The sequence below is a fragment of the Agelaius tricolor genome, unplaced genomic scaffold (genome assembly GCF_023055355.1).
Source record: "Agelaius tricolor isolate 1412-34295 unplaced genomic scaffold, bAgeTri1.0.p SCAF_49, whole genome shotgun sequence".
Taxonomy (NCBI): domain Eukaryota; kingdom Metazoa; phylum Chordata; class Aves; order Passeriformes; family Icteridae; genus Agelaius; species Agelaius tricolor.
In genome coordinates this window covers 2,159,752-2,187,158 of record NW_027269309.1, presented here as the reverse complement: position 1 = coordinate 2,187,158, position 27,407 = coordinate 2,159,752, and the positions used below count along the sequence as shown (strand labels likewise).

Sequence of the window (27,407 nt, the reverse complement as noted above, 5' to 3'; positions counted from 1 at the left end):
TGTCAAACCTCTGTATCCAATCTCTGTGTTCAACCACTGGCCAAAGCAGCTTGCTTTTGTACAGATATGCAAATGGTCAGAGGCTGCATCTTCTCATGATCAAGATCTCCGGGATATCTATGGACTTTGGAAAAGCTGTGGAGATGTCAGGAAAGCTGGATACACAATATCACTTGTAGATCCCTTCTCTTATCTACAGAAATCAATGGAGAGGCATGCTCTTACAGTAACTATAAAATGCACCAATTATTTTCTTGATATTAAGAAAATGCCTGCTTAGGAAAAAGCCACATGGTTCAGCTTGACATTACAACCTCAGAAATATGTTTTACTAGTTTACATAAAGTATATTTTTTTTTTTTTTTTAAACAGTAATTTTGAACAACCTGAAAGTCATTAAATCAAATACAGGACTGGTGAGAGTACCTGCCTTGCAGCACATCAGAAATCCACCTCACCCACTTTCTGGGCACTCTTGAGAGCTGGTTGTGGGGCAGACTGATTTAGTTCTTGCAGTGCAAGACCTTCCTTCACCCAGCTGTGCATCTTTTCAAGGACTCCAAAGCCTGTCTCTTCCCTTGCTCCAGGATTGTGGCAACAGGAGGACACTGGCCCAGCCAAATCACATGAGGTAGCCTGAAACCTTCTCGAAGCTTGTGTTTGAAGAATAACAAGACACCCCTGTCTGTCCTTGTCCTCAGAATGGGGCTTGGTTTTGCCTGCATGCAGCTGTTGCATTGCGCATGTACAGAAGCTGGAGTACTTATCTACAAAGCAGCAGAGACCCATCTGCAGACGACATTACCTTATCTGAGGCTCACCTGGCTCCCTTTTCCTTAGGAGGAGATTAGGGGTAGGAAAGGACTCGTCTGTGTGTGCAAAGTGAGCATGTGTCCACGTGGCAGGAATTCCTGTCCTCACAGCAAGGCTGCACAAAGCAGCCCAGGATGCAGTCCCTGCTTCCTCAGCCTCTAGCAAACCTCCAGGCTCTGCCCCTTCCCCATGTTTCAGCTCTCAGGAGTGCTCTGCTGAGCTGGACAAAGTTCTGTCCTGTACTTCTGAAGGATGTGCTGTGCAGCCACAGCACTGGACTCCAGTTTAGTGCTCTCCAAGCCTCCAAGTGTTAATGAGTCCTTTAAATAAAGTGGCCACTTTTGGAGAAGGCAACTGGCAGTGCAGGTGGCTGGAAGGGCAAAACACAGCGAACTCAATGGAGAGTGCAGCACGTGCCCAAGTGGCCAGAGCCTGCAACCCTGACCTGCACTTCCTTACACCCCTGAGGGCTGGACTAAGGACTTCCACTAAGAGCAGGTCTCTCTGCCAGCTTTGGCACTTGCTAGGCTCTTCCATAAGCAGCTATCCAGTTACCTTTTTTTTTTTTTTAATTAATCTTGCTTTGTTAGACTACTGCCAGGTCAGTGAGTTAAGAAGCTCATAGAGTGGTCTGGCAAATGCTGGTTCTGGTTCAGAGCCCAAGGGAAGTGTATGGGGTGGCAGAAGGAATGGCCTTGCCCTGATCACAAGATCAGTTAAACTGATTCACAGCTCATGAAGGGAGGAGACCTGCAGGAGATGACGGAGGTTCTATAGGCAGCAGCAAAAGCTCAACTATCAAACAGAAGCACAAACACTATACTGAGAAAATAATGAGAAAAGCAAAGAAAGCAACAAAAGAGCTGATGATATTGAAATATGTCTGCAATACAGTCTTTTCTGTAATTACATTTGAACTTACTGAGTTTTACCCCCAGTTTCCCTGAGAGTGATTCAATGTCAGTTTTTACAGCAAACTTTATTTTCTTTGAAACTTTCCCTGGAGTTTTAGGGCTTTTATCTCAATCTCTGATTGCAAAGGACAAAATCATTTTCAGATGACACACAATTAGCGTACGCATGACTCCCCATCACCTGTTTGTCTCCACAACAGCTCTCCTATTTATCAAAGCCACGGGACAGCATGAGATGGAAGCTTAAACTGAAGCTTAGGTATTATGGTTTAGATAACAGCACAGTCTCTACACTTATACAACTGCTACCTTGAACTGCCCCCCAAAAGTTATTATTTAGTTACATTATTACTGGCCTATTACTCGCTCAAATGTGGAGCAGAATAACTCACTTACAGTGGGTACCAGAGCACTCAGTGAGAGAACAGGAACTTTGCGGGCTGCACCCTCTGCCCGTGACAAACATACTTTCCTCGTGTCCTTCTTGTAGACACCTTTCACAGCTGCCTTACTGCTGCCCAGTTCCAAAACACAGTTCTGGCATGTTCACTCCTGGTATTTGCCATCTGCTTGTGTAGAAGTGTTGTGTTGGAAAGTAACAGACACTTCCAGACTCTGGCACACTTGGTTTCTTTCTGCTCTCTGCTCACACTATATCAGTGTAGTTTGAAAAGAGATTCAAGGTTTGTTACTTTGCAGGTGCTCAATTCCAGCTAACATCTGAATGCTTATCTGGTCTAGTGCAGGGAAGCAGTGATACGAGAAGGCAAGTGGAAAACACGTGGCCAGGAGACAGCCAGACTTTTGCAAACCTGCAGTCTTTAAAATAAGGGAGATGAATGCAAGAGAAGCTCATGATCCACAGGTTGTGTTTTTAAGAGCTGAATAGAATTCAATTTTCACTTAGGGACTGAAAACTTTATCAGAAGTTTTTCTTGTGAAAAAAGATATTTTTATCTTTTGCCTTTATTTGTACGGTAGGCAAAAATAAACAGCAGCTGCAGCCCACCTGCTGCAAACAGGAGGTGGATAGCAGAGGCAGTGTGGCTCCCAGAGCCGGCCCTCAGCAGCCGCAGGCACTGCCAGTGCCACACTTGCTGCTGAGGCTGGGCAGGCAGCTCCATTGATCTACCCAGAGCACCTGGGATTCATAGCTTCAAACACCAGCAGTGCCTGGAGGTCGGGAATGAGAAGAGCAATGATGAAGGAAGAACAGAAGGCATGGAGACCAGCTGCAGCTGTAGCCTGCTGGGATGACTTCAGGAGCCTGTGCTCGAGGAAAGGGATAAAGCGATACAAGTTCTCAAACACTTGCATCTTGTAACAGTTTCCCATCTTGTAACTTTCCCAGCTTCCAGCAATCTGTAGGTCCAGTAAGACTTCCTTAACTGGAGGCGTGGTCTTCAACTTTCTGAGGATAGGGCTGCAACTGCCCAACACTCGTGCTTTTGGTACCGCTCTCCCCCTGTGACCAGAGCAGCTGAACCTTATTAATGTGTGGGGTAAAGAATCACATAATTCCCCATCTCGTATCTGCTGATTTTGCATGAAATCTCCTTGCCTTTGGTTTGGAAGCTGGGGAGCAACTGACCGCATTTCCATACTCCCCAGAAGCAATACCCTAACAGCTCGTGACCCTCACATGCTCCTTTCTGGGCTGATATGCTTGCGACTATCCAGCCAGCCCCAGTACCGCAGCTGACCCTGACCATACTGCTGGTCCTCCAAAACTGCCCCAGGGAGCTCTGTCCTTGCTGAGCCAAGGGGCTCAGCAACGTTGCCAAATGCATGCAGGCACATGTTGTGGATGCACAAAGCAGCACAATGGAGTTGCTTTGTTCTCTGCTCCTGATGAACAAGGATTGATTTGCTTTGCTGAAAGCCACAAGCCCTGTGCTGACATTGTCACTCATCCCTTGCAATGTTAAGGTCTTACACCTCCGGGTTATCATCTGCTCTGAGCCCATGCTTTCATTTTCCACTCTAGGAAGGTCTGACTCAATGTGCAGCACATTTTGTTTACCCAAAGGCAGATAAGTTTTGTCACTGCACCTTCCGTCACTTTTTCCATACCTCTAGAGAGTATATTTAAGCAGCACAGGTCCCAGTACAGACCTCCAGAGTGCTCCTCAAGTGATCTCGACTGTGAAGACAAATGCTGGGTTTTTTTAGTAAGTATTTCATCCACCAGTGGACTTCTCTTCTGACTGCATGGTCTCCTAAGTCCCTTAAGAGATACGTCTTAAGACTCTTTTTGGTCCTGTCTCTTGGAAATCCAAGTAGGCTGCATTGACTGAATTATCTTTATTTATATCACTACTGATTGATATGAAGAATTCCAACAGCTCTGCAGAGCAGGACTTCTTCCACTTAAAAACTTACATTACCCTTTCCCAATATTTATCAGTGTCATTGATCCACTGTACTCTGCTAATTGTATCAGTCTGTCTGGTATGGTTGGTCAGTGTATTTCCAGAATTCCTCTGAATTCTGATCTGTCTTATAAAATGTCTGGCAGATGAATCATTGGGCACCATGGCAGATTCAACAGAGGAGCATAACCTCTCACTTAACACCTTAACTATTTAATCTTTAAACTTATTTAAAACTCCTGGGTTGATACTTCTAGTTCTGGCAACCTGCTACAAATGCATAAATATTATTTTTGTAGAGCCTCTGCAGCAGGCACTGTGGGGTAAGGCAGGATCTGTGCTGACTCCCCACAAAGCATTCCAGCACAGTGCTCTCTGCGAGTTGTTCTGTGCCAAGCCTGCATGCAGAAAAAAATTATGTTTAGTTTTTCTGCTATGACTAGCTGTAAGCCTCTCTTCCAGGTTCCATTTTGACAGATCTGAAACAGGAAAGTTGTGTTTTTCCCCTTTGCAAATCATCTCTCAAACCCCTCTCCGTTCATATATTTAACCTGTTAGAGTTTACAACCTCTTCCATTTTCTCTAGCTTTTTAAAAAATGCTTTGTTTACAATAATCTCCCTACCCTTCTGTTAGACATGCTGGCTTTCTGGCACCATTCCTTGTCTCTGCTGCAATGGATAGTGGGCATTTGCTCTCTGCTCAGTTTATGTTCAACAATCTTCTCTATTTCTGTGCAGGCTTTGTTCTGAACTTTGAGTGCAAAACTAGTGAAGTTTTCTGTGGTTTGCTGGTTAGTTTTTTCCTTTTCCCCAAGGATGTTGATCTGGAATACATTATGGTTCCCATCGCAGAGCAGCTCTTGGAAGGCACAGAATACATTTCTCTGCCCTCAGAATCATGTCAATGATGGCTTCTCACGCTCTGAAGCTCCTTAACCTGCTGCTCCACAGAAGTTTGTGGCTAAAATGCAGTGTTGTCACCGTGTAACAGATGCAACTTTGATTGGCTGACTTCATGATGAAGTGCCACTGGAAAGAGTCCTTCTCCTGTCCACCTGCCCTGCCCCACGTCCAGTGAGCTGATGGTCTTACAGAAATCTGTAGGCAGGAGTGCACAGTTGGGTTCACTGTCCTGTGAGTTTTGCTATAATCTCTATAGTGCCAGCTCCTGAGAATCTCTGCTCTTGATCAAAGAGCCTTGCACTTCAGAAGTGTGTGTGAACCATAGTGGCTCAGATACTGGAAAGTGATAAAACACAACCCAAGAGAAGCTTTAAAATATCTGAGATCACACTCAGACAAGAACTGCTGGAAGGCATTCCTTGCTGGGCATTTGCAGGTCAGATAAGGCCAGGACATTATTCCATTTGCCCTTAACATTTCTGAATGTTTCTCAAACTGAAGAGGAAAAACCACACCCAACTATGACTGACAAAGCCTAAATCTACTGTGGGACTGATTATGGAAAGAAGTAGACACATGGTGAAAAGGTTCAAATGTAGGAACCATTTCTGACTGCCACCCTCTGCCTTTGGCCAGAGAGGGAAACAATGACAGTGCCACTGACAGGTTCCACCTGTTAAAGAATCCATTCAGTGCCAGTAGCTTCAGTTGCAGCTGCAGTGGAACTACTGGTTGAGCTCTGGAGGGGCAGGAGCCTAAGCTCGCAGCAAGAGGCCATAAACTGAAGAACCTTTGCAGAAAAGGGGCCAAGGACCTGAGGCCCAGAGAGGGGACCCAGACTCAGAGACACTGAAGCAGCTGAGGACCCTCAGACCTTCCCTGTGCTGTGAAGGGATAAAACCCCAGGGGATCCTTTGTTTGGGGTCCCTTTTTGGAGGCACCAGCTCGAGCTCTTTGTTGCTTTGCTATTTAGCTTTTGCACCATGATTAAATTATCTTAGGGATCTGGACAGCTGTGACTCTGCTATGGAAAACCTGGGGTAGAAGCAGTAAGAAACCTGCTGTGACTGAGTGTGGGATGTGAGCTGCCAGGGGCTTGGTCCCAGTTCAGGTGGTGCAAGTGACTGCCAGAGTAGCTCTGGGAGGATTGGACAGGGAAGTTTCCTTAACACCACCAAAAAATTCCCATATTGAGAAAAAACATTCTGAGTGAAGGAGTGAGGCATCCAACGGCAGCTCCAGAGGTTCTCAATGCCTCAAGCTCCAGAAACTCACAGGAAGCAGAGGTAGCAGTCCAAATTCCAGCTATGCTCCCACAAACCCAGGTCACAGTGTGATCCAGTACTTAAGTTTTAAAGGTTATTAAAGGTTGAAGAAACCATTTGTTTCACAGTGGGAATGATTAATGACTAGAATTCATATTACCAGTGCTTGTCATGACTAATTTATTAAGCTTCTTTTTTGGCATTACCAGATGAGTTTTACTCCCAATGTAAAGCTCTCAAAGTTCAAAATTAGTTCCTTAAAAAATTGGGATTTTATTTGATTTGGAGATTGACAATAAAGAACACATTGTGAAATCCCTTCAAAAATTTTTTCTAACATGAAAACACAGGAGAACACAGAGCAGCAAGGCATCTGTTGCTTGTACTCTGCCCAAGCTTGCTGAATGTCTGTAGTAGCATAGGGCTAGAAACATCCCCAAAAATCTTTCAACTTAAGGATATTCAGTTCCTGGTTCACCTAAGGCAAAGAGAACAGCCTCTGCTGCTTTGCTGTAAGGTGGAAGAGATGCAGATTACTCAGGGCAGGCTCTCCCATTTTCACTGACTGTGGCTACAGCTATTTACTTTACATCATCTTTGCCAGTCCTGGCAAAGGTGAAAACCAACCACATTATGCTCCTGGAGCAGCCTATCCCAGCCACTAACTACGGAGAGACTAAAGCAGAGACTCCGTTGTCCTGCTCTCGGCAAGAGCTGCCCTCAAATTTTTACACATTACTAGAACAATACCATAAACTACAACTGTAAGATAAGAAAAAAAATATTGTAAGACTGTAAAACATCACCACCTGGTAACTCTTCCCATTTTAATACTGCCAACCTTAAGGCAGCTGGCAGCTGAGTGCTTCCCATCTCTTTCTCAGTGCAAAATTATTTTAGAAATTGTGGAGTTGAAGGAGATGGCTGCATGGGAAGCAAATCAAAATCAGATTTAAAACAACATCTTGAAGTAAATTGGTCACTTCCAAACAGAGCAGAAATTTATTAATAGAAAACACAATATGATCTATGCAAGAGAGCAATAGTTTCTGGTACTCTGTGTAACTGGATTAAGTGTTAAATCAGAGAAATTCTGAGTGAGAACTGAGAGCAGCAGAAGAATGAGACATTCAATCTGCTTACACAAACTCTAAAGCATCAGGAGACAGAGTTGCAAGCACCTGTTCCAAAGGCAGGTGATGGTGAAGGATGGACCCACTCCATCTCTGACCCTTGCTAATGCTCAGTGTCAGCCAGCAAGAACTGGCAAGTCACTTCCAAACACAGATCCTGCCAGAGAACAGACATTGGCTTTGCAGTCAAAGGAACTCAGTCAAGTGAGCTACAACACAAGCACGGCTGACAGGTTGGGTTTGTGCTCCCAAAGTAGAAATCACGAACCCCTACAACCATGCAATGCTGAGACCAGTAAGCAATTAATGACAACATGTCTGAGATGTAGAAAGATGCACTTCTCCATCTCCTGCCCTGCCCATGTGTTACAAGAAGCAGTTAAAACCACAACTTTCTTGCACTCCAGTCAAGTATCCAGTGTCATAAGCAAGGCACCCAGCACAGACTGAGGAATACATGGTGCTTCTTACTCCTGCTCTGAGAGTAGATCGCCCCCGTCCCCACCTAAGGCAGGAAACTGGACCTGCCTAGATCTAGTAATAGTTCAGGGTGAATTAAACCATGGCAGCTGAGCTCTGCTCTGTGCAGGGCTGGCAGGGGGGCACTCTGCACTGTTGCTTCGAGACAGCAGAGTGTGAGATTGCAGCCTTCCCCCTGGGCTGCAAACAGAACAGAGAACCTCTGGCTCTCTCCCATCCCCTGGGCAATGGACTAAAGATGCCACCACCTGCAGACATACAGCCTTTGTAAACCTGAAGCCTGCACAACGGAGATCTGAATGTGGTAATACACAGGTGAGCCTGAAATAGTTTGTGTGACTGCTAGACCCCAGACCACCTTAACTCCTCAAGGAACCTGGAAGGTAAGCCAAGGGCCATGTTTCTAGCCAAGGACAGTCCTCCTACTAATATGATGTTCCAGTCTGTATTTCAGTACCTTGCTCAAGACAGTGAACATTTTAAAATCTCTTGAAGAAGAGAATGTGGGGCTGTGTTCTGTGTCTCCAACTTTTCCACATCCCTGGGAACTAGAACTGCATTGAATTAAACCTGGTAGTACAGTTACTCATTAATTGCTGTGAAATACCATTAATGGATGTTGCATAATGGATGAAAATGGCTCAACATAAAGCACATTTATTTGCTTTGCTCTAAAAACTTACTCACAAGAACATAAAAAGTACATGAACTTCAAATATTACAAATGCATAATCACCCCTTTGGCACACTGTTGTCACAGAATACAAAAAGCAAAACTAATGTTTATGTAAACCCCAGGGAAGGACTGTGCACATACATTTAGAAGTAAGAGTCATGTTTCAGTCCAAGTCCAGCTAGTTAAAACTTTTCAGAACTCAACACAGCAGTTTTACAAAAAAAGTGAGGTTTTAGATAGAAAACCAGATGGGAGGAATCACAGGAAAAGTTTCCCAAGAAACATAAATTATGCAAAAAAAGGAGGCCAAAATAAAATTCTATTTTAGTAATTGTTATCTATACAGTGTTTTTTGCTGTGATGTCAGAAGTCAAAACCAGTACTTTAGTGGTGATGCTAGTTTTAATAAGATTAGGAGCAGCATTAATCTAGCAGGTATTAAATAGACTGCTTTCTAGATCAAAACATCTTATGTGTTCTAATTAATTTCACTTTAGAACTTTTATCAAAAGAACTCGTTGTACAAATCAGAGGAAAATGGCCCTCAATATCCCAGACAAAATGTTTCAATAGGGATGAGAACAGCCCCCATTATTCACACAAAGAAACCAAACCCTTCTTCAAAAGTGCTAACAGTCTATTTTATCTCAGCACAGTAAACAGAAGATGCCTTAAAACATCTTGTAATCAATGCCACAGGGTAGCATTCACAAGCTGTCTTAAATGAAAAATGAACACAGTTTCAAAAAATGAGGACAGTTTCAATTCAACCTCTCCAACATCAGGAAATGCACACAGTGGAATATGTCAATAATCTCTCAGCAGCACATACCCTTTTTGACAGCAGAGCAAGTAAAAATAAAGTGAAGACATAATGAAAGGATAAGCAAACTTTTAAAAATGCAGATTCAAAAAGCTTCAAACTACTTTTAAGTTCACATACTTGCAAAAGAACTTCTCCAAAACTGAATCAGTACAAACATGTGCTTATTGAAAAGTGACACTTTCAGTAAAAGTAAGTGGCAAAAAATTCCTTATCAAGGTCTGACATTAACTCTGCAAACATTGTGCCGTGTTTTACTCTGGGCACAAGCAACTGAGTAACTCCACAATTTCCATTAATGCCAGCAAGACAGCACATTTTTATGCCAGACAATTTCTTTCCTCCAAGGGTTTATGCATGCCTTGTCCTTTCTGTTTCAGATGAACCCTGCATGTCCTGGACTTACTTATTCACACCTCCTCCTCGAGAGCTTTCTGCAAATGCTCAGCCAAATCCCAGACCACCCCCACACTCCAAGCCCCCTTTTGCATGGTGTGTGCTGAAAAGCCAAACACTTCTCTGTCTTCCTGTTGGTGGGAAGCAGTAGAGGCAGCTCAAATGATCAAATCAACTAATCAGATCAAATGCCAGCTTATTTCAGACTGAAACATAACACAGGTTTAGTTGGATAGTTTTACAAATATAACAGCATATTCCTTCATTTCTATTTAAAGCAAATAATCTGGAAAAGAAGAGAGAGATGTAGGCTGAGACAGAACATCTACTTCTGAAAGCGGCAGAGGGTCTGCAGATAATAATAAAAGAACAGGCACAGCTCTATTAACAGTGCAGATTAATTAACAGATCACCATACCATCTGTCCATCAGCATTCCAGACCATTTATTTGACCATCTGCCCATGACATTGGGAAAAGCCAAGCCTAGACTTCATTACGGTTCATACTGCTTTCAAGTAAAATGTAGGACTCAGATTTAGGTTAATGCTTTTTAGTTCTGAGAATAACCTAAATTCATATTGATAAAGACTGCTAAGCCCCTGTGCCAGCTCTCCACTTCATCTCACTGCAGCTACCAGATTATGTGGGGTTGTTTACTGACACCCAGGCAATCCGTTATGTATCAGGGTTAGCTTTTGTTGCTTGCATATGAACAGTTTAAGAAAACCAGGACGGCTGTATCTGGAAGTCAGCTGTACCAGAAAAGCTAAAAGCTTCCTCACACACATTCACCCCAGAATAACAAACTTCAGAAGTAGGAAGAAGAAGAAACTTGTGCTGTTGACTTTGCTCTGATCTGAGCCTGGAAAGTTACTCAAAAATAAAACCAAACATACAGGGAAATTAATAGAAATTCACAATAGCATTACCCCTTTTCACCAAAGGAAAGATCTTACAAACCTTAAATATACATGTTCCATTGAAAAGTAACACTACCCCTTTTCACCAAAGGAAAGATCTTACAAACCTTAAATATACATGTTCCATTGAAAAGTAACACATGCCAAATATACAGAAAACAGTGTGGGGAACCTGTGTGCCTGGTCCTACACACCTCCTAGAGTCAGTGACAGTGCTAATGACATGTTCCTGAGATGGGATTAAACTAAACACCTTCAGAAGCATGGCCCAGCTGCAGAGAATATTTTGAAATTCCAGATTTCAGACAGAGGGAGGTCTAAAAGCACCACACAACTAACACTGAGGGTGGCTGTTACTCTGGCTGTATCCAAGGAGAAGCTAGGGCAGGAACATCAGTCAGTCCTGGAAGGAGCTGGGACCCTGAGGTTAGTTCAGTTGGTTAAGAGCATGGTGCTAATAACACCAGAGGTGGTGGGTTCAATATGGGCCATTCACTTAAGAGTTGGACTCAATGATTCTTGTGGGTCCCTTCCAACTCAGCACACTCTGTGAAATTCTAGCATAGAGTTACAGCAAATGACCTCAAGGCCAAGGGCACAGAGTAGTACAGACAAATAAAACAGGATGTGTTCCAACAGGGAATACGTTGGATCTGCACTGCTGACAGGGTTATCAACAGTGCTGACAGAGGCTCACCTTTCCCTCACCACCCCTTTCCCTCACTGCACTGTCTGCAGCCCTGAAAGCACAGCTCAGGATGTGGTCAGCCCCAGTCAAAACTACAGCTTTAACTCCATTTAAAACAGCTTTTTTTCAACTATTAGAAAAATAAAAAGGTCTGAAATGCAGATCTCACATCACTGATACCATGGTCTCATATTGCAAACACTACACTGTATAAGATAATAAAATCTATCTCACAAATTCTTTAAATTTTACCTTAAAACTCACCAGGGCCCTTGCAGATGTTGCTGCTATTGGAAACTGATTGAGAGCTTCACTGCACTGTAACTGGAAATCATCTTCCAGTGTAGAGAGCTTTTTGGATAATTGGTTAGCTGAGAAAGGACATTTCGATGTGATACCAATGGATAAGGATAGGGGAAACAAGCTGGGAACTGAGCAACCAGTGTCCAATCACTGACAAAGGTCACAGTGACCTTCTCTGAAACGGGAAGACGGGGGAGAAAATCGCTTGCCAAAAAATGTAGTTATCTTAGGTAGAAAAGTTAGAAGAATGCAAACATAGAAGCAAAATAATTGTTAGAAGATAGAAGTAGGTGTGGTTGATCTAAGTGTGCTTTAACCAATAATGAGCTCAGCTTTTGCAATATGTATAAGCTTCATTAACACCAATATAAATATGGGTGAGCTTTCAATAAACTTCGGGATTTGCTATTCATCGCATATGGTGTGTCGCATTTCTCCCGCCGTTCACGACATTCCAGTTATCAGCTTTCATCAGTCTGTGGCCAGTTTGTGCCTATTCTTGTCAAACTGAAATCCTCCCCAAGGCTCTTCCTCCCTGTGAAACTCGGGACAAATTAAACCACTGCCCCAGCCTAAGTGGGTGGGGCACAAGAGGATGTCCCTTCCTCTGAAAGCCCTGGTAACCTTCTTCACTTCAAATTCCCCTGACACTGGTAAAGCCACACAAGTTTCACAGAGGCCTGGATGTGGCAGCCAGATGTGCTTTGCTAAATTAAAAAGCAGCAGTAATTTTTCACAGGACACAAGCTCAGTCTCCATGTGTAAAGCACAGTTCCTGGTACTAGCAACTGAGACAGAAAACCCAAGGATCCAATACAGCATCCATCCTCTCTGGCAGATTTCAGAGACTTAAACCAGCCTTTGCAGTACTTTCCAGCTATGATGTGGGGGGAATGTCAAGCCAGGTGTGCCCTGAAACTACACCTTGCAGGGAGAGATGCTGGAGGAAGGTGAGGCTGGGACAATATTTACAGTCATGAGAGACACCGTGTTAACATCTTGCTAAAAAAAAAAAAAAAAGTATTCTACATTAATTATATGGTTTCCCAGAAAGAACATCTTGCCTCCTGCCCCACTGTTGCCATGACCACCAGCTCACTGGTGATCTACAGTAAAGCACAGAATCAACAATCCTGTCATTCCTGGCCTAGCACTCCCGAGAGTACCACTCCCTGGCTGCAGACCATTCAGGTTTTCCCAAAGCTCAGCCCTGGAGAGGACAGCCACAGCTCTGGGACATGCTGAGTGGGCAGGTTGGTGACTGCAGTGCCAGGTTTCTGTGGGGTTTGCCCAGCTTCAGATCTGGGGCTCTGTTTAAAGAAAAGTGCAAAGAGGCTTTCCTTGTTGAGGGAAAGTGTAGAGCCAAAAGGCAGCAGCTACACACAGCTCTGTGCCAGGGCCTCTTTCCCACCTTCCCACTCTGCTCTGGCTCCCTCAAGCCATGCTGCTCACAGCCAGGCAAGGTGTGGGCACACCCAGAGCTTTGGTGGGTCAGTAGAGAACTGGCAGCAGAGGCCAATACACAATATATTCATATTCTTCCCAATCCTGGCACATAGACCACAGTAGGAAGTGCCTCTGCTGTTTACACTTACTGAAAGGCATTGCACCTGTTTTTACCCATTACCCATCTGACACGGGAGCAAACTTTACCTCTAAAGGCAAGAGAAGATACAGATAGATGGAGACATGACAGCACAGGAAAGTGTTTTAAACCAATTATCTAACTTTATTTCAAAAGAAAAATCATTGCTTAACACTATTGCTGCTTTCCAGAGAAGGAAAAAATATGGACTACCTTCATAGGACTGTATTTACTACATTCCTGCTGTGCATAGGCTTGCAAATGGTTTCCTGGAACTGCCTACATCAACAGACTTCTAGTAAATTTATCATGATGTTGCCAGCCCCTAGTGTGCTACAGCAGTGCTGTATGACCTGCCCTGTGCTGAGCAGAGGACTACAGACACAGCAGCCTCCAACTGCTAGAGAGAAACAATAGCCACTAGAACCATACCCACGTGCTCAGTGAGAAGGCAGCAGGATAATCTGGTATGGGAAATGCCCCAGAGAATCTCAGTGATCTGTTCTGCCTATCACAGAGCATGTCCTCTGTCTTAGATGCTGGTGGAGCAATCACTTCTACAAAAGGATTATTCCTTTGGCAAGCAGAGCCATTGTGCTCACCTCTGTACCATCAATAAACTCCTGGTAAACAACCAGGAGTGGCTGTGTCAAAACAGGCCCAGCAAAGCAGTGTGCTGTACCTGGGACAGCTCTCTCACTTCCCTCTCCTCTCAAGACATGTAGGTAGAGCATGCAAGCTCCTCCTTTCCCAGCCAGTGAACCAGATGGGATGTGAAAGAACTGCAGTTCTTCAGCACACTGCAGTTTTCCAATAAACTGTTATTCAGGAGACCAGCCATCCTGCAAGGTGTTGTGCAGCCTTGGCATAGCAGTCAGCACCTCAGAACTCAGAACCTTCATGCTACTTGGCATGAAAGGGTGAAGGGCAATTTCCGTCACTGGATATATTCCAGTTCTTATTGAACAAACCTTAACAGGAGCTAAAATTAAAATCGACTCTCTCAACATTACTGCTGAGCTATGGGGAGTTACCAACTGATCCTGTCTCCTACACATGATCTTACCTGACAGTCGAAGTCCTGGAAGTTGCGAGCTGCATTCTGTTAATGAAAAACAGGAAAAAAGAAAAAAAAAATAAAAAAGGAGATCAGCACAATGCTCCAGAACACCCCCAATAACAGCATGAAAGCTTCCCATAGAGAACTCTGTTATAGCACAGTTAAGACTGGCTGCAGTCAGGTAAGCAGTGAAATGCAAGATCTGTACAAGCAAACTCCATGCAAGATCTGCCCATTCCTATACAACAAGGTCCTAGGGCTATAGGGAGGCTACCAGCCAAGGGAAGTGAGTACCTGTGTGCATAGCTGAGAGTGTTCAAGCAGGCACAGATGCACATAGGAAGGACACTGGCCACAGCTGGGCTGCATATGGGACTGGGTTTTGTCTATTCCTTGTGTCCATTAACAATTTGGATGCAAAACTCCTAAAAGAACTACTCCTGGGATCTCACGTACTGAGTGCAGGAAAACAAGCCATGCAGTCAGCTTCTGTGCAGCCATTGCTGCAGGTATAGGATTGTTCCATGACAGACACAGGGACCTGCAAGCTCCTGAAATCCAAGTCCATGGGAACTGCAAGCAGTAGTTCATCACTGACTCTTCCCCAAGGGTGACCCCTTGCATGCAGGTGAACACAATCAGTACAGCACCCACTTGGCATCCTGCAGGTTAGAAGATCTGCAGGAACCTGTCCATGTGCTTATGTGCTTTGTGAAACACTGTCTCTAACCATACAGTACATTACATCACTGACAGCTATCAGCAGAAGGCTGAGCAAACCACTTGAGATGGCATCCCAGCTTAGGGATGTGTTTTAGGCATAGCACCCATTATGACTTATACTGGCCAAATGCCAGGTACCCATGAAAGCCATTCATTCACCCTCTCTTGTTCTCATCTGGGCAGAGGAGAGGGGAAAAAAATTACCAAAGGGCTCATGAGTCTCAACTCATGAGGACGGGAGAAAACACTCTAAGGGCAAAACAGGTTCAAATTTAAAGGTGTAAAGTAAATTTATTATTAACAGAGTCAGAGGAGGATAATGAGACATAAAAGAAGCCTTTAAAACATCGTTTTTCCCCCAACCCCTTCCCACCGACAGTGCAAGGAGACAGGGCATGGGGGTTTTGGTCAGTTCGCCACTCGTTTGCTCAGGAAGAGGAGTCTTTTCTTTGCGATGCCATGGGGCCTCTCCCATGGGAGACTGCTCTCCATGAACTTCTCCAGCGTGGCTCTAATCTCATGAGCAGCAGTCTGCCCAAAACTGCTGCGACATGCGTCACTCCCACAGGCAAACTGTCTTCCCAATACTGATGTGGTGTGGATCACTCGTCCACGGGGTTCAGTCCTCTAAGGATGGGCTGCTCTAGTTTGGAAGCAAAGGCTCTGTCTCTGGAGGCAGGGGCTCTCTCTCCATTTGGGTCTCCCACTGGATCACAGCTTTCTTTGGCATCCACCCACTCTGGCAAGAGCACTTCTCCAATGGGCTGTGAGTGGATCTCTGCATGGCCCATGGACCTCATGGGCTGCAGGGGCACAGCTGCTTCACCTTGGTGCTCATCATGGCCTGCAGAGGAATCTCAGTTTTGACACTTGGAGCACCTCTTCCCCCTCTTTTTCCACTGACCTTGGTGTTGCCCTGTTGTTCTCCCTCACATGTGATCATGTCTTCCTCTTCTCTGACTGCAAGTAAAACTGCTGCTCATAGGTGCTTTTGGTAACAAGTTCTGCTAATTCAAAGATTCCTACAGGATCCCGCAGCTCCGAGAGGTCAATCTCATCTAGGTTCTGTGCCAGAGAGTCTCTTACCATGTTTCTGCTGCTGGCCACGCGGCCCCACCACCACCAAGCAGGCAGTGACGGCCACCACCGCCCCGCGCTATTTAACCCCTCTCTTCCTGCGGGGCCTGGGAAGGAGAGGCTGCTGCCACTGCCCCTGCCCTTCTTCCCACGACACGGTTGGCTGGGGTTGGCCAGGCGGCAGAGGCTTGCCATGCACTGCGCCAGGACGGCAGCAGCCGTGGCACCTCACCACCCCTGGAGAAAACTGCGCACATGCGTGTTTCAATTTTTCTTCTTAACTGTGTCATCACAGAGGCATTACCAGCCTCTCTAATTGGGCCAACAGCATGTCCATCTTCAGAGCCATCAGAGATTGGCTCTGTTGGACATGGTGGAAGCTTTTAGCAGATTCTCACAGAAACTACTCCCTGTGTCCCTCCCTCACTACCAAAAACCAGGCTGTGCCAAATCAACAGAGCACCTTAGTACTAAAATTAATAGGATCACATATGGACAACAGAAACACTCCAAAAATTCCTTCTGGCTGAGCACCCTCATTCCTCCCCATGTGTAAACACATGGCTGTGTTTTCCTTGCTGCAGAGCCTTGTCTTGTAAATAAGAACAAGGGTTGCTACCTATATTCTACACTTTGAACCATTTGAAATATCTGCAAATCTGTTTTAAGAATCCATTCCCCTCTTTCCTCCTGTGTGTTAAGTATGGAACTCTGGCCATGTTTTGAGCAGGACATAGCAAAAACCACTAAATCCTGAGTACTGGGGAAAAGAAAATAAAAAGCAGTCTCCTCTTATTTCAGTTTGAGACCCTGAAATTAATTGAGATTTCTGACACCATCACCAGCTCATGAAGCAGGTCAGTTCAGTCACCCATTTCTTTATGGAGAAACGAGAAATGTCTGTATATGGCACTGGATTTGGATGGTGCATGCTAAGTAAAAAAGAGGGTGATCTGCATTTGTACTTAGAAAAGTCTGAGATTCCCCAAGCGAGTGGGAAGGAAATGACACAAAGCAAGGAATGAGGCTCTGAATTGGGCTGCTTGTTGTCAAGGCATACCATGAGGCAAAAGAAGCTGATGTGCCCTGACTCTCACATACTTGATTTTAACACACTGAAAATCTGACTTTAAACCATTTATTCATTGTCTTAATTTGAGAAACTTTAAGGCAAGTTTTTCAGGCCTCTAAACATGAGATGGCTGCACCTCAAAGCACAGCACTGCCTTGGCTGACTTAATCCAGCCTAAGGGCTGCCCATTTCATTTCCTGAATCTGGCTCTGACATTTCGATAACTTTTCACTGAGGCTGAATTGATAGGAGTCAAAGGTGCCAGAATAACAAAGTATTACTGGTATAATTTTTCTGATCAGGCAATACTCTCTTTTTCTCTCTCTTTCAACAAAATGGGAACATTTGAAGTTCCTTTGCTTCCCCAGTAAAAAGTCGCTGCATTTTAGTGAGCCTGAACAAGGTGAACAAACATAACGTATTTTACTTTCCTGCACTTGATATGAGTTACACAATAACTAACACCAAGTTACATGCAAACAAAATAGTGTTTATATTCTTCAAAAGTCAAGTTCATAACTTTTTGCTGATTTGAGGCAGAAAAAAGCCAGGACTCACTGATCCACAGTGGCATTACCTATAGTTCAGACCAGTGAACAAGATACAACCGATTTCCACTTCCATTGGTAATTCCACTGGTTTAAGAGTCTGAGACTCCAGAGCTCCTTCTCTGTGTACAGTAGCCTTTGTGTCTGAGGAGTTCATGAGCACTCACTCATTAGCACCTTAAGAGTGTTACTGTACTATTTCTGACCATTAATCCATGCTGGCTCAAACTCCTATATCTAAAGTGGGTTGTCAGTAAAAACCTTAGTGAACCGCCAGCTCAATAGATTTTGGACTCTGATATGTTGCACAGAACAGCAGGTTATTGCGCCACACCCTCATGCTCCATAAACTATGTCTAAAAAGTACACATTTTTTCTCAAGCTTGAAAGCTCTAATAAGGGCCAGACCTTGAAGGTGGCTGCTCCCTGAGGCCCTCATTTTGTAAAAGTGTGAAAAGGAGAGCCACAGCATATTTCTCTTCCCATGCAGTACTGAGGATGGTTCTGGAGCTACCCTTCATATTTCTCCCTACTGGATATTAAATATTTCCTGTAACTTCAACACTGAGTTAAGCAAAGAAGTAATCATTCTGTGTGTGCCCTTCTGCACCCTGGTTAACACCACTTGGTGTTCTGTTTGGGTGAGAACTCTGCATTTGAACCACAATGGACACCACAGTAAGAACTGGATGGGGCTGTCCAGGCAATACTTGAGACAAAGACTGGAAACTTATAAAGGGAAAAACACTTTGATTTGGCATACCTCAACATCTCTGACTTAGGTCAGCTGACTGAAGGAAGGGCAATCTACCCAGTTCAAATACAGAAAATCCCAGGAGAATCATGAGCAAGATCTGGGCCACTGCCTTTAGGAAGTTTGTCTTCTGTAAATGTTTCTCTCTTGTTTTGAAATTACAAACTGCCCTCAAAGCCTGTATTCCATATTTTTATTTGCTGATCTACACTGATTTTGTACTTTCAAGACTCATCCTTCCAGGAAACATTTTTTTTTTTAAATGGTGGAAGCCCAGTAGTCAGCACTAGTCTGTCAGATCAGGCAGCTGGACTGCAGATTTCAGCAGAGTTTTTAGATTTCACAGATACTAAAAACAGATATGTTAGAACACTAAAGAAATGAGCGAAAACTAATCAGTACAGATTAAAACACAGCAGATTTCCAGAGATTTCACCCATTTTGTGGGGGACAATGCAGTCTTCTGCAGGCACACAGTGAGTGGACAAAGCACCACAGACAGCCCTTTGGCAGCACAAGCCAGGTCCTGATCATCAGCCATCAAACAGGAAAGCCTTAGGAACTCATTCCCACATCATTAGACTTGGCTGCGAGCTATGGAAAGTGACCAAACCACATCGCTCATGATCACAGTTTGCAGATGCAAGATGCTAGATCTTCCCTGTAGTGAATTTCGGCACTCTCAACAACAGTTTGAGGCAGAATCCACTGAGCCCAGATAGCTCTTCCCCAGCCCACAGAGTGAAGGACTTAAACAGCTACTGCGATACAATGATTTTCCAAAGTCTCAGTATTGCATAAATCTGGGCTGTTCTAACTGGGGTCTGCAGATATTAAAAGGAAATTGCTCTCCATTACTAAATCCAGGGAGACAGGGCTTTTTTATTAGGGGTCAAAACACTAAAGGATCATTTAAGACAGAATATTTTCAACAAAAAAAAAGTAAAAAAAACCAAACCAAACAACAAAATGAAACAACAACAACCCAAAACCAACCAAACAAAAACCAGGATACAATACAGCACTTCTCTAACAAGGAGAAACTTACTAGGGGTTCTACAGCTACACCAGGTTAGGAATGGGATCACCTTTCCAATTGCTGTCCAGCCTTTGCAAATTCCCAGTACAGGCACGACGTACTGTTTGGCCAGGACTCCAAAATTACCTGAATTGTTGTGGTCTCTCTTTCCCGGAGACTTTGGAAGAGTGGGTGGTGGTAGATTACCAGAGGGGGGAAGAATTTACTGGGTTTCAGTACTTAAAGGTACTTCAATCTGTGGACAGATTCTAGCAGCTAGGGCTCCTTGCCAGACACAAAGTTATCCCGAGTACACCTGTGAGGACAAAGCAGCAGCCAGCATTACCTTGTCATTCAGGAGTGGCTTGATCTCTGTCAGCTGAACATCCTGCAGTTCATCCATTGTGCTGGAAGTAGAGCCAATTAATCCTCAAAGCAGCAAATAGGGATTCTGAAACAAAGGCATATTGTTAGAAACAGCATTACAAGATATGCTAATCAAAGAATGCTGAGAGATTTTTCATTAGACTTGTCTGTGCTTCAAATTAAGCCTGCAAGAAGCTGGTTCTTGATGCAACACAAAGCACCTGTAAAATGCAGAAGGCAAACCCTGTGCTGCTCTCACTGTGTCAGTCTGGTTACTCCTTGCCCTGCCCACAGAAAGCTGCCCTGAAAGCTCAGGCCTTTCAAGTGAGAAACTGCATCTACTTCCATGCATTGCTGGTATTTCAGCCATAGCTTGTCTGGAAACGAACTGGAAATTACCTGATCAGCAGAGTGAAAAACTGTTTAGTATGTGGTAATACTGACTTCCCCTGCCATGCCCTACATACCCAAACCCCAGCATCCTGCCAGCAAAGGCAAGGCTGTGCTGTATTCCTGAGACATACAGCCAAAACCACATCCACACACAGGAGACAGAGGTGTAGAGATCCACGCTCCTTGCTGGCAGAGCATAAGAGAGTCCAGAACTCAGGACAGCCCTTGCCATACAAGGTGAGATATAAAAACCGCCGTAGATAGTGCTGGTCCAGTGAAACATGTGCAGACAACACTGTTAGCTTGGCAGCCCAAACCATCACTCTATCAGATAGTGCAGAGTCAGCAAAGGAAAGAAAAAAATGTAATCAACAGTATAAGAAGCTGCCATATGTCTGTGGGAAATTGCTGTTACCACGGAGCCAGAGGAGAAATCTTTGAGTATAAATACAGCAATGAAGATGGATGAATAATATGGCTGAGTTTACAAGGCACTTAATTTTTACTCTAGACACTCTAGCTGTATTTCTAGACAGAAGAATTTTTAGTGCAAGCACCTGCAAGCAACATGAAAAGGGCTCCGGCAAGAGATGACCACGCCTGGTGGTGCAGACTACCTGGTTGTTCAGGAAAATTGTACCTATTATTGCAGATGAAATAAACAAAGTCACCAACTTCATTTGATGGAACAGAAGTAAGCATGTGGTGGACTTCCTGGGCATCAGCTGAGTGTGCCATGAAAATACGTCTGAATACTGTCACAAATCAAATTATTTGTCTAAGATATTACCGGCTACTAACCACAGAAGAAAAAGAGTGGGAAAAGAACACTTGTGTTCGCCACCCACTTTAATTCAACACAAACCTGTGCTGGGGAGAAGGGGTCCCCCTCACCCCAAATGCTGCAAAGCTGCACCCTTTGTGCCAGAACTAACACAGGGTGGGGTGGGGGGCTGAAGCCAGTCTATCACAAAACAAATAAAACCAAAATGCCTTTCCTTCTGAAAATCAGCCATAGGAACATCTCTTTTAGCTTTGGGAAACTCAATTATTTTTCTTTTTCAGATGTCTTTTGCTGTAAAACATACCAGTTGTGAGAGTTTCAAGAAATCAGTTAATCTACAGGCAACAGCCTCCTTACTTCACAATGAATTTTTGTTCAGAAGAGGGGTAAGAGCCATTATGTAGAGCACTGTAAGCCCCAGAGGAAAGCTCTTTACTGTCACGCTGCTGAGACATTATGGAATAATAAAAAAAAAAATTCTACTAAGGAATTACAACTTCCATATATACTGGGACTGATCAAGAGCTCAACATCTACCAGGTTCTCTCCAGAACAGCATCACATGAGGTTACAGACACAAAAGGAATTTCAAACAAGCATCACAAAGCTTATCTGCAGATAAGGTGCAGTCAGATGACCCAGTACTAGAATGACCACCTTCATCTCATTAGTGGGAGAGCATATCCCTTCTCTTATGCTCCTTTGAAAAGACATCTACTGGTGGCAGGCAAGAAGGTCATACTTATTCTTGGGGTCACCCAAGAGACAAAGAAGTTGTCCTCTACCCAAAGGAACAAAAAAACTGCGCACACACCAGCCACCTTTTTCTGTGGGTTTTTATATACGAGGGAGTTTTCCTGAACCTTGAGTTCACACCTTGCATTTTTCCCTAAACCAGAGTCTAAAGAGAAGGAAGACACCAATATAATAAGTCCTCTCTACTGAGCCGTGGCTGACCAAAGAACATCTCAGACCACCAATTGCTCTGCATTAGATTGCTCAAAGAAACTTTTGCTATAGCCTTGCAGATATCTCTTCTATTTTCCCCTGAGCTATACAAAGTCCCAGAGAGGCCTGAGATGCATCCAACACAAATCTGCCCAGGTATGCTGTTTGCTGTCAATACAAGCACATCCATGAACTGTGCAAAGTCTAGAGCAGGAGAGACACACATTTTGTACCCATGCACAACATTGTTAATCATTTATTATATGAGAAGAATAAAAACCTAGTAGGGGTTCAAAGCAAGGATTATCAAATGCATTTATCTCATCAACTTTGATTTAATACTTGGTCTCTAGATACAACTATAGTGCACACAATAAGCAATATTGAAACAACTCTGAAATTAATCTGATCCTTATCTTCCTAGTCTACTATTGCTCTAAATGCTGTCTCAAGGGAAAGGGGTTCTCTAGGGCAAGCTGCTGTAAGCCATAATATGCAATATGTGCTGCCCCTTCCTTAAAACAAGCTGGACAGCAACAAAAAAGGACTGCTAATTTAGATACTGAGATTTATGTGAAACTTCCTTGAGACAGAAGAGACACCTTTCTTAACAATAGCTGGGTTCAAATAGCTGTGAAAACCTCTGTAGGAAGTTTGCAGAAGAGTAAGAGACTTGCTTTGCAGAGAGTCTGCAGCACAGTCAGCCTGGGAAGCTTCTCAGCTCATAGCACATTCTCACCCAGAAGTAAGAACTATGAAGGGTCCCTCCAGTGGGGCCCAAATACTGAGGTGAGCCAGGTAGTCACTGACAACTGCTCTAATGAGAGCAAAATCACACAGAAAGATTAAACCTGCACAGCCTCAGAGAGTGGATTTTTTTCCTAAAAATTTAGAGTCTATATCTATTCACCTAGCTTGTACAGTTTTTTCAAGGCTTTTTGAAGGAAAAGACATAGGGGGTCACCATCACTCCTTGCAAGCAGCTTTTTTAGCTTGCTGAACCAGCTCTTCCCAATCCACTCACTGGTGAGCTCTCCAGAAAATGGCTGACATAGCCTCAGGACTTCATTTTAATTTGGTCAGAGGGTATTCCATTGGCAGATGCACATACTTTTCTTTTCCCAAGATCTTAGCAAGCTCAGTGTGATTGCCCTAGATTAAATCTGGGTAATTCGTCATTACAGCATAAAATCTACTAGCTCTATATGACTATTTGCCACAACTTCACCTGAGCACCCTGCTATGTCAACATAGCATGTGTTTTGGTTTGAAACATGGCAAATGGGCACATTTGAGCAAAAAAGGCCTAAAAAACTTTCAAAAGAGGATGCTTTGTAGTAGAGAGACCTTTGTAGAGCACATCTCCAAGTGCAGAAGCAAAGGAAAGGATGGGGTGTTGGTGAGCTGGGCTATCCTCCCTTCCAACCATGCTAAGACTCCTTGTAAAAGCTCTGCAGACTTGTCTGCCCAGGAGCCAATTTACTCCCTCCATTCCTCCTGTTATTTAAAGAGACAAACATGTCATTTCATAAGCCGAACGCAAGTTTAAAATACCACAACAAACCAGCATAAATATTCATAACACTTAAAAGATTCTTGTAGAAGTCAGGCCACAGGCAAAGCAAAAGGTTTGCCTGAAACAATCCATGTATAAATGATACATTTTTTTCTATAGATGGCCCAGTAGCACCTGCTTTGCAAGTATTCCTCTTGCCTCTATTTATATCTTACTATAAATACACTCAAATCCCCCAACTGAAACTATCTATCCCTTTCCAAAGGGTTCTTAAAGGCTGAAGTAGATTCTTTGTTCCTTGAAAACCAGTAAGACAAGAATCCAGGAAAGATGTGGTGAATTATTAGGCACAGAGACTAGAATCAGGGTAGAAGACAGAAGGCTACAAAAAAATAAGGCAGGCGAACCCCAGAAAGAGACCATCTACCTATAAATAAGATCTTAAATATATGTTTGCATGTTTACTCTAAGACAAGGCTGCTCTCAATTTACATCCTTTCAATATACAAAGAAGGAAATTGGAGTTAAGTTCAGTAGTCAAGACCATGAGTACTACAGGCCTGCACCCACTGAGTGTGAGGTGCAATATCTGTAGGTTCTGAGGCTCTGCTTTCTGGTCATTTAAGCTCTGGCACAACTGCTTCCTGCAGAGTTAGGAGCTGCAAGAGCTGCAGAGCTGCATCTTGAATTCAAATCTGTTTTCTTATGGAGGTACAATCTCTCCACACTATTTAGGAACTCAGTGCAACCAAACCTTGCATTCAGAAGCTAAAAATTCTTGGGTTTTCACCTCAATTTGACTATAGCTTATAATGTGTCACCTCCACAGGCACTTACACTCTTACTTTGTATATTAACCACACTGAGGCAAAATTACACCCATCAGTTGTCAAGCTATGCTACAAAACATGGCATTAAATGTACCTAAGCATATGCTCCCTCATTTGGCAGACAAGCGAGGCAAGCTGAAGAAGCTCCTCTCTTGGGACTCACAGCCATGACAATCCGGGTAAGGTTCAAGAGAACCACTCCCTGACAAGCCAGCTACGTCTTATAAGATGGAAAGCAGAAGTGTTGCTCCTAGGTATGCAAATGAAGATGGAAATAAATCCATAATTTACAACCCATGCCAGAACCAAAGTACACTATCCATGATCTGCAGGCTTACTGCTCAGGCATTTATTTCTTGAGCCATTTTGCTGTGTAGCTCATCACTGCAACTTCTCCCTTTCTTTATAAGGGGATTCCCACTTCCTGTGCCTCCTGTGTTACTCTCCCATAGAGGGGAAAATCAGCTGCCTGGCAGGGCTCCTCAGCCTGGCCGGGCAAACCACAGTCTTGGCATATAGATCTCAGCTAATTTTCATGTATGGGCCTTGAGACCCTTGGGCATTCCTGTTCTGTTGTTCCTCTGCCCTGTGCAAGCCTCTGGACAGCAATGTGCTTCCCAAAACCTGCACAGGCGACTCTGTTTTCTATACTAAAATGCTGGCTGACATGGTAAAGTTCCAGAGAAACAGGCAAAGGGCCCGAATTCAGTTTCAAAGTATTTTCCAAGGTTGCTCACTTTGCATTCCAGCTCATGTGTTTTTGGAACCATGCCACATGGTGCTCCATCTCCAAGATAAACTGCGTGCCTACAGAAAGAAATTGTGTTCTGCTTCACCAGCGCAGTCCCAGGTTCTGCTGTTGCCAAAATTATTTTTGCTTTTATATTTCCTTCATATATATTCATAGCTCTGTAGATTATTGTTGCATAGTTATATAGTTCCTAGCTAACTCCACTACTCTTCCCTACCCTGACAGGCAGAAAGACAAACACATACCTGAGGCTCCAAGCCCTGGGGGCCCAAGGTTAGACTCTCTGGGAGCCAAGGTTGAAACCAGCTCATCGAGACACATTTTCATAAACAAAGCTTTGTTCTTATCTAAGAAGGGGGAGAAATCAGAAAAGGAGGAATTACCTCATCACTTCTGCTTCTAATTGGGGATTCTTGTCAATTATACTAATTTGCTAAAATTACAAAACTGTATTCACCCTATGTGGGGGTTGGCATTTTTCCATATCTGCCCCTGGAGGCCCCCAATAAAGACCAGCCTGTATATTACCTCCTATACTAATATTGTCTCAAAAGTGTTTTGTTTTATTCCTAGCTCTTTAAGGCATCACTGCACTTGAGCAAAGGAACAGCAGCTTCCTAAGCCATGATTTTACATCCCTGGAATCTGAGCTACACCTAGGACAGAAATGTCAGCTGGTGCATATAAGTTTCTAAGATGTTTAAACAAGACCCACATTTAACAATGGTTTTGTAAGAAAAAGGTCTGTGCCTAGCTTTCCATTAATTCTGGATTAATCCAATTTTAATTAAAAGCAATATCATACTGTTATGGGTGTAACTGGGCTCAGCAAGAAGGACACTGTTCCTGCTGGATGCCTGAACTAACAGGCATTGACTATAGGTTGATTAAGCAAGAATGCTATTAAAGTTTTTAAAGTGGTTTACATTATCTGGATCAGTGTTCCTGAAAACACAGAACTATGCTTAGCTCCCCTATACAGGACAGTCCAAGAAGTTTTAGAGTGGAGACACCCAGGATATAAACTGGAATGAGAAATTTCTGTGATGAAAATTGTGTAAATTATTGTCTTTGAAAAAGTCTCTTCTGATCATGGTATCCCTTTTAAATGGTTTTGCAAATGAAATAAGCTGTGACTGTTACCACCATTCATTATTATGTTAGGGTTGCAGTGTCGGAGACAGGCACACAACTGAGCGCACCAAGGGTCACAAGACAACAGCCAACATTTGTGGATGGACGTGCCCTTTTACAGGGAGCTCAAAATTCCTGCAGTTGAACACCTGATTGGTCAAGAGCTCACTGGCCAATGATATGTCTGCATTCAGGACTGAATGGGATTGGCTGGGGTCCTCAGCTGGAGTTCCAATCCAACCTATCATTGCCTTACCCGGGAACTTGTTTACCTCTATAACAAACTAGGCTAGCCAACTTGGGTTTCTGTTATGGCCAAATTTATCTGTTCAGCTTCAAAGCAGCTATAGCTGTGACAAGTCACGTGACTCACATGATGTTCTATGTCCATTGCTGCCCAGTGGCATCACACTAAAGCAACACCAGTGTTAGGCAGTGTCAGAGCCCACAGAGCTCAGACTAAACCACAGAGATCTTCTTGTCAGTTTCATGGTGAAGGACGTGTTCAAATGGATCTCTTCCAAGATGCTTTTCATCTTCTGGGTTAACTACTTCCATCAGCCCTGTAGTTCAGGATGTCCCACCCAGGCACCGGTGAGGGCCCCTGAGGGTTTTGGCTAGATGTTTGCCCAAATCAAAACAATCAGCAGTGTCACCATCGAGGCATCCACAGCGCTTTCTGCTCCTACCATCTCCTCCCTGTCCTGTGTCCCCACCCTCCAGCACTCACTATGTGTAGCTGAACTCAACTGCTCCCCAGCACACACCCACCCATGGCAAGTGGGGAAAATGCTGTCTTCAGCAGGAACATGCTTTTAAGCAGCTTAGGATGAAATCTGACTGCTTTCCACCAGATCCTTCATTTCCTCTGCAGTTTTATTTTCAAGCTTGTTTCTGCTTCATTTCAGCCATGCTTCCTACTAATCGACTGTGTTTTCACACTTTAAGTGAAAAAAAACTAATCAAATGTGAATACATATTGCATTGAGCAAAGTAAAGCATTCCAGAGCAAGGTGGACTGGAAATCTGTTTAAATGAGATTTGAATAACAATTTTTATCATTAAATATCACATTTCAATTTACTGAAATTTAATGCTGATTTTGCATTTTATTTATCTTACTGAAAAAGCTGCATTTTCACCGGTTACTAAACATTAA

General features: G+C 43.7%; 1 protein-coding gene across 1 annotated transcript in view; it reads right to left on the bottom strand.

The window, feature by feature from the left end:
* Nucleotides 1-27,407, bottom strand: part of NDRG3 (NDRG family member 3) — a 59,173-nt gene that overhangs the window by 12,699 nt on the left and 19,067 nt on the right. The window contains exons 2-3 of the mRNA XM_071455508.1: nucleotides 19,873-19,977; nucleotides 14,341-14,376 (exon numbers count right to left, since the gene is read on the bottom strand). Of these exons, the coding sequence (XP_071311609.1) occupies nucleotides 14,341-14,376; nucleotides 19,873-19,929 (93 nt within the window). The 5' untranslated portion in view covers nucleotides 19,930-19,977. The remainder of the gene's footprint in view (nucleotides 1-14,340; nucleotides 14,377-19,872; nucleotides 19,978-27,407) is intronic.